The sequence below is a fragment of the Limulus polyphemus genome, unplaced genomic scaffold (genome assembly GCF_000517525.1).
Source record: "Limulus polyphemus unplaced genomic scaffold, Limulus_polyphemus-2.1.2 Scaffold488, whole genome shotgun sequence".
NCBI classification, from domain to species: Eukaryota; Metazoa; Arthropoda; class Merostomata; order Xiphosura; family Limulidae; genus Limulus; species Limulus polyphemus.
The window spans coordinates 323,613-331,832 of record NW_013666098.1 but is presented as its reverse complement, the minus strand read 5'-3'; the positions used below and the strand labels follow the sequence as shown (position 1 = coordinate 331,832).

The following is an 8,220-nucleotide window of genomic DNA, read 5'->3' as shown; positions in this document are numbered from 1 at the left end:
ATATATTATTCATACCTTCGGTGTATAGGACGCAAGCAGATTTTGACATCCAATTTTGGGGTAAAAAAGTGCGTCTTATACACCGAAAAAATACGGTATATACTGAAGTATTTTGTTAATTTACTTTCAGTAAGAGAGGAAGAAAAGTAAACAAATGGATATATTTATATTTTCTCAATTGTGTTACAAATAAATGTTGTGGAACTTTTGGTAGTATATATATATATATAAAATACTGTTTATTTTCTATACAGAGGTGACAGAGATGATAGCCGAGCCGATGTTTTCTGGAAACAGCTACCTTTACTACCTTGACGAAAACATCATGAGACGGTATGTTCGTTTTGTTTTCTCTCTCTCTCTTGCCTTTTTTTTTTTTAATTCTGAATAACAACAACTTTTCTGTTTACAACTGTTTATGCGTGAAATAGTATTTAAGTTTTGGGTGCTTCATTTTTTCCTGACGCTTAAACAGAAGCACACATATCCATTGCACAGAATGTCCACTGGAACGTCACGTACAGTAAGGATGTACAATGAACGTGGTCTTTTACCTCTTTCAGTTATGAATAATGCCCTTTGAAAACACACATAAATGACTAAATTGCTTTGAAACTTCAGTTTAGACTTAATTGGTACCACATTTGCATATTTCACTGAAGAAAAAACCTGATATTGAAAGTGTGTAAACCATCACGTGTAAGTATGAGAGAGTTCGGGTTGACAATCAAATACAGTCATTGTACATCATGAGATCAAAACCAGTTACATGGTTTCAGCACACCAGAGGAAGAGAGTTACAACTTGCTCTTCTACCAATTGTTACCAGTAACCAGATCTAACCAGTCACGTAGTTTCAGTATACCAGAGGAAGGGAATTAAAACTTACTGGTTAGATCTGGTTACTGGTAACAATTGTAGAAGAGTCACGTAGTTTCAACATCCTAAAGGTAGGGAACTATTCAGAAAGGATAATTGGTTGTTAGAGCATTTCTGTTGGCATGAGCTTAATGCCACTGTAGTTGTTTGAGTTTCTATCTCATTAATGCTTCATAGTAAACAAAGTATTTTTAAACTACGATAATAATCTGTTTGCAACACAGATAATTTTAAATAAATTAGAAAAAAACATTGACTGCCATGGTAGGCCTTGTTTGTACGTATGTATATTTGTGCTAAGAACTTTAGTGTTATTTTAGGATCTTGACTGATCTGCTATAAAACGGTCTTTATTTGATTAATCTAAATCGTCTCTGCTTACGTTACATCTGTTTTAGAAAATAACGGTTTAAATGTCACATCATTATTTATCTATTTTACATTAAGTAATGACAAGCCTTGTACCAAACCCAAGGATAAGAGAATTTTACTATCAAATAACATCTTATCCCATAGACGTAATTTTTTTTTCACGGGGACATGTCCCCCCCCCCGTTTTTCTTTCTTTCAAGGATGTACCTATTTTTTGAGAGCATATTCCAGCTAAAGAAAGTGCCCTCCTTCATTTTGGGAACCACTGTTTCACCCCATAGGAAAACACGTGATGTGATGATAAGACACTGATGAAGCTTTGATAGGTCGGCTGGAACAGTGCACCTATAAATCAAAATCAGTTTTGGTTTTCAAAGAAAAAGCGTAACGAAGGTGTTATCTTAAGTAAACAGTATTAATTAATACAAGCATTTGAACCAAACCTTGCATACACACTTCTATAGCGTACTTTCTTCATTATGTTTTTCTTTGTTATTAAACAAACTGTTACTATACAGTTATATATTTATAACTGTATTCAAAAAACAACAACATCGGTTTAATTCAGACTTGCTAAATTCTTTTGCCCCACACCAGTGGCTTAGTGGTAAGTCTGAGTACTTAAAACGCTAAAAATTGGGTTTCGATACCTGTGGTAGACACAGCACAAATAGGTCATTGTGTATAATTGTGCTTAACGAGAAACCAACATTTTAAACTCTTGTGTATCATACCCCTGGGGGTACATGGAGACCTTTCTGGAGTACGCGAGATCCTTTGAAAAACATTAAAATGAAAATAAACCTCTGTCTTAAAGTGGGGGGGGGGGAGGTAGTCTCTGTGAGTTACCAACGTATTTCAGTACCTACGCAGCACTCAATATTCACGTAATTTTGACTCAAGTTATTTCTTTATGTTTAATTTCAATCAAAATAAACCACTATTAAGTTTTTATTTAATAAATTATATGCGTCGGGTGTATGCCGCTGACTCCAAGCTCCGATTGGGAGTACGCGGTACAAAAGGGTTGGGAACCATTGTCCTAAATGAACAATCACATTGCTTTTCTTCTCCCCTTCAAACATAAAAAAAAAAGCTGTGGAGCAAGATAAAATAGTTTAAGATCTAATATAATAGATAAAATGAAAAATATATAACTGGCATACAATTTAAATTAATCTATCCGGGAATAGTCAGTGATTGGCAATCAGATGTCTTTCATTCATTCTGTTTTTGTCCAAGTCTAACCACATTTCTCTTTGTCATTGCCTTAAATTTGGCCATTAACGTTACACTCATTTCTTTCTATGGGACTACGTATAGAATGTATTCAGCGGTTTGAACAATTTGGTTTATATTAATCTTAAAATGTAACGACCAAGAGGGACTTTTTGTTGTGAGCTTATTGGCTGAGTAGCTTTTCGTGACTTGCTCAATCTTCTGTAGATGACTTGAAACTTGTTGGTTAGCTTTACATATGATCAGTTTCACATCTAATATCTCAATGAATCTTTTCTCGTGCTTTCAGCCGATTAACTTTGTTCAGTTGAACCGAAATCTGTTAGTGGCACGTATCTTTTATGTACTGATTTGGCATGTTTTCAGGGTTCGAGGAAACTCCTTCAACATACAGTTTCGTCTCAGGGCGTATTCGCCTGATGCACTAGTTATGTGGGCAGGAGACGAAGAAATGTCATCTTCTAGTGATTTTCTGGCTCTGGGAATTAAAGATGGCTACCTGCAACTACGCTACAACCTGGGTTCTGGAGAGGTTCTTATTAGCCACAACAATTCAAGAATAGATGACGGGAAGTGGCACTCTGTTCGGGCACTGAGGTAGGCTCATCGTCCTGCAAACTGGTACTGTTTCAACAAACAAGTGTTGTTGTACTGAACTTTGACCCTGGCAACACTATTATCGCACCACACATTCCCGTGTAACACATAATAGGACCACAGTCCCATCAATCCAAGTCAAAGCGATCAGTTTTACTCAACTAAAACGTGCAAAACGAATGAGACACACATACACATAAAAACATTACCATGAGACGCGCCTACACATAAAAACATTACCATGAGACGCGCCTACACATAAAAACATTACCATGAGACGCGCCTACACATAAAAACAATACCATGAGACGCGCCTACACATAAAAACAATACCATGAGACGCGCCTACACATAAACAATACCATGAGACGCGCCTACACATAAAAAAATTACCATGAGACGCGCCTACACATGAAAACATTACCATGAGACACGCATACACACATAAAAAAACATTACCATGAAACACGCATACACATATAAAAAACATTACCTTGAGACACGCATACACATATAAAAAAATTACCATGAGACACGCATACACATAAAAAAATACCATGCACTTGCAGGCAACCGCTCTTCTGCAACGCTTCGGACAAACACCTTTCTTCAGTTCTGTATATGTTGTGGTTATTTATAAACTCGAAACGTCCAAAAGTGAAGTAAGCTATATCCATGACTTCAAATGAAAAATTAAAGCAAGCTTGCAGTGTGAAGAGGGTACACCAAATTGTAATGATTTAATGGCACAAACACCTAAAAAAAAAAGTGTTCGTTCGAAATAATGTATAATAATAATCCATTTTTCTCTCTCTGCTGTACATATACGCTTATTTTTGCTTGACCAGTAGTTCAGGATATAATGTTAGTAACTTAAACTTTTCACCAGATATTGTTATATTAAACAAAATAAGTGCATTGTTGTGTTAAACTAGTATTTTAAGATGAGACAATGCTATCGTTCTGTTTTGTATTAGTATTAAATAAGTCAGTTCTTCTACCAGATACTCCTTATTACATCTCCGTGCTTCTTCTTTTCTTTTCAAGTCATTCGAATAACTCAATATTCACGTAAATATTATTGTGTTAAGTTGTCTTACCAATATTCATGTATTGAGTAAGTGTACAGTTCGTTATCATACTAAACATTTATATATAAAACAGTCGTGTTTTTTTTTACCAAAACGTTACGTAATAAGTCAGTCTACTGTCTTACCAAACAGTAATGTTAAGTCAATAAACTTTGTTACCTAATAGTTAAGTCGATCTTCTGTCTTACCGGATATTCTACATTGTACTGGTTAGAATAAAAAATTACTAGTGTCAGTTTTGCGTGTTTTATTGTTACATCACACATAATGATAGGTTGCGTCCATAACGTGCAACCTGAGAACACACATTTTCCCATTAACTTGCGTTTGATGATGGATAGTCGATCCCCCAGTACTTGTGCGTGTGAAGCCTAACCCGCGATTAACATTTTCGTATTATGACACTCTCCGATTGATGTCGACGTTTAGATTTACTGTGTGTGAAATTAGTATATTAAAAATGTCTACCAAGTCTAATTTACTGTACATTTTAAAATATGTGACCGATTATCTCGTATATTCCTAAGACTTACTTGTTTTCTTTGTTGATTTGCACCCAGGAATGAACAAGAAGGTTCTCTGGTTATTGATGACAGTCCGACAGAAATGGGAGCTTCTGCTGGCTCGTTGAAGCAACTTAATGTTAACAACGGCCTTTATTTAGGTAAACGTATGAAAGCGATTACTTTGTGTTTGTTAGTTTTTAATAGTTTGGAATCGTTGTAATTTTTTCTTCCTGCTAGCGCAGTCCCCCCGTTTGCCACATTTACGTGTTAAATGGAGTACAAAGTATTTAAATATGATTAAAGATTACAAGAACAATAAGGTTAAGAAGTATTAGTGGAGAGATAGATAAATAGAAGTAAATATTGAGAGATAAACAGATAACTGTACAATTCATATAACCTACTGTTTGTTTGTTGGATTTTTACGTAAAGCTACTTGAGGGCTGTGTGTCCCTAATTTTTAAGTAAAAGATTAACGGGAGGTTAAACTAGTCAACATTTCCAACTCTTGTACTACTCATTAGACGGATCCGCCACCAGGAGGATAACAGGGATCACGACCTATTAATATGTCATACCGTGTGGGGCAATATATAATTTGTCTCCCCCCCCCCCACCCACACACACACATTTACAATAGAAAAGGACAAAGTAGTTATATATATTTATAATTCAAAGCATATGAATTTTTTGGAAGATTTTAAATATAATTATTATTTTTTAAGGAAGGAAGGGGAAGAGAGAGAGCAAGGACAAACTTTTTTTTTAAAGCACATCGTACTTATATGATGTACATATATATATATGACGTATACGTGGTTTTCAAGTATTATATTTTATTGTATTTTGAAATATTTTTGTAATGAGGCTTTTCCATCGAATTATTTAAAAAATCAGTTAATTTTTCTAGAAATGAAAAATACTCAAAATGTTAAATATAGACCAAAGAGAGTGTTTGGGAGTGGCGACATGTTTTTGAGGAGAAGGGAGGGGGTATATTTATAGAAATATTCTACCCCTCGAGATAGAAAAGTAAATATATATAATTATTATTTTATTATCTGTAGATCAACCAGGACGAAAGAATTGCTTAAAACATCTTAATAAAACAGGAGTTACAAACTGCACGAGATAGAAAAGTAAACAGATAATTATTATTTTATTATACGTAGATGAACCAGGACGATAGAATTACTTAAAACATCTAAACTTTGGCTTAACACCGGATTTACTAGTTTGTTTATCTCTTTCAGGTGGAATGAAAGATATTGTCCACAACACTCTCAACAAGTACCAGCGAGGGTTTGTGGGTTGTTTGTCTAACGTTACCTTGTCGACTGACTTTCACATTAGACTCGTAACCCATGCTGCCTTGGGTGTCAATGTTCAGCCTTGCGTATGACCAATTTGACCTCCAGGCTTTGCCAGAATATCGGACGTACTGACGCATCCTAATATTTAGACATATGTGCCATTGTTACTTGAACTACTGCTGTTTTGAATCTTTCAAAGATGTGGCTGACTGCGCTTATTATCAAACTTCTCCACTACGTGTCGCTAGTGTAACTTTTTCAAAAAGTGACTAGGTATGAACTAGTGATAAATAAAATGCGAAAGGAAAGTGAATTTTCTAAGGAAGTGCCTGCACTTTCTCCTGTAATCTGCACAGTATGTTAATGAAAGCATGAAACAGTGACCCCAGACGTGCTGACCCACGCTCAAGAACGAAAACCATAAAGCTCAGGAAGTCCTTGGGGCGGATGGTTCTTGTCTTGATGCCTTCAGCTGTGACCAGTTGTTTCGTGTTCTGGCACGGTTGTCGCTTTCTTGTCTAATATCACCCAGTGTTTGGGAAGAGACTTCTTGAACTTATTTCCATGGATACGGTCATCCCAACACTGTACTATACAGCGGCCACTTCATGTTTTTTCGAGTTAAGTATGTCATAACCGTATATATATATATATATTCTATCACAAATCAAACTCTGAAGTGTTCCAAGACCTGTGTTATTAATTAACCTTAAAAAATCTACTTAAGCTTCATTTGAGAAAGTATTATAATTCATTTCATGGGAACAAATCATTTGGATGAGCTATCAAGACTTGGGTAACGATTGAGTACATAAATCAAAATCAACTTTTTATTAGCTTGATAGTTTGTTCGAACCAGAAGCACTTGCTGTAAAGAAAACCATATGAAGGGGTGGGTCTTAAAAATCTGTTACATTTTGAGAATAAAAGGTGTTATTTCAACATTAACACCCGATGTTGGCGAAGAGGTAAACATTAACACCCTCCAAAGGGTGAAAGTGAACAAAAATAATTCAGCATATTCATATGTATGATGTGAATCTACATCCTTTCAGGTGTATCACCCTCGAGGGTGAGATTTTACACCCTTTTTTCCTTCGGGTATATATCTAAGGTGTAATTAGTGCTTGTAGCTTGAACTCACGTGATATTTGCTAGTCGCAGGTTTTCTCGTAATAGTGTACTGTACTGTTTGTGGAATATTTAGCATTCTCTGTCAACTACTGTAAAGTAGGAATTTGTCGTTCCAAAAACAAAAACCCACATCATGACGTAAATATATAAACAAATTTCGAATCATGCGCTGCACACGTTTAGCACACCTCGTGATTTTCAATGTCAAAGTTCCAGGTTTATAAGTGTTTTCCAAAATTCGCCAGCATTTGACCATTATTATTATTATTAACATATATATAGTAAATCTGCACAATGGTTCAGTTGTAATACATTTTTCACTCGGAACGCGACCACTGCTGAAACAAACTTTCTTTTGCATTGAGATGAATAAGGTTGCTTGTTAGTGCGATTTAATTTAATAGTAAAGTCCGTGGGATTGAATAAAATACTTCTACCCAGATTCGTTGTCAGCTTCTTTTCATACATTGTATGACAACTGTTGGATAATGTATGTTCTAAACAACGCAATGGAAATATTGCTGATACAAAAATAATTAAACCAATAATACTACTTCAACAACAATATTCTAAAACAACTTGATATGAAAATACGCAAGTGTGATCTAATGAGTAGATTTAATCCAACAAAAATTCATAATTCTACTTAAACAACAATATTCTACAACATTGTTGATATAAGCGTGATCTAATGAGTAGATTTAAACCAAGAAAAACTCATAATTCTACTTTAACAACAATATTTTTACAACATTGTTGATATAAGGGTGATCTAATGAGTCGATTTAAACCAAGAAAAACTCATAATTCTACTTTAACAACAATATTCTTACAACATTGTTGATATAAGTGTGATCTAATGAGTAGATTTACTCCAAGAAAAACTCATAATTCTACTTCAAATAAAAATATCCAAAACTATTGCTAACATGAAACGTTGCAACGTGAACAGTTGAATTACTTTATTAAATAAGCTACATTGAGTAAAAGTTACAAACACGTAATATCTTAAGTATACATGTGTGATTAACGAAGCAAAGTTATTTTTAAAATATATATTTTTCTTATGTCCATTGATCTTCCAATTAT

The 8,220-nt window shown here is 34.7% G+C and overlaps 1 protein-coding gene across 1 annotated transcript in view; it reads left to right on the top strand.

The window, feature by feature from the left end:
- Nucleotides 1–7,573, top strand: part of LOC106458584 (pikachurin-like) — a 151,185-nt gene extending 143,612 nt beyond the window's left edge. Inside the window, exons 11-14 of the mRNA XM_013918104.2 lie at nt 255–333; nt 2,857–3,087; nt 4,739–4,842; nt 5,938–7,573. Of these exons, the coding sequence (XP_013773558.1) occupies nt 255–333; nt 2,857–3,087; nt 4,739–4,842; nt 5,938–6,086 (563 nt within the window). The 3' untranslated portion in view covers nt 6,087–7,573. The remainder of the gene's footprint in view (nt 1–254; nt 334–2,856; nt 3,088–4,738; nt 4,843–5,937) is intronic.
- Nucleotides 7,574–8,220: the final 647 nt, after the last annotated feature.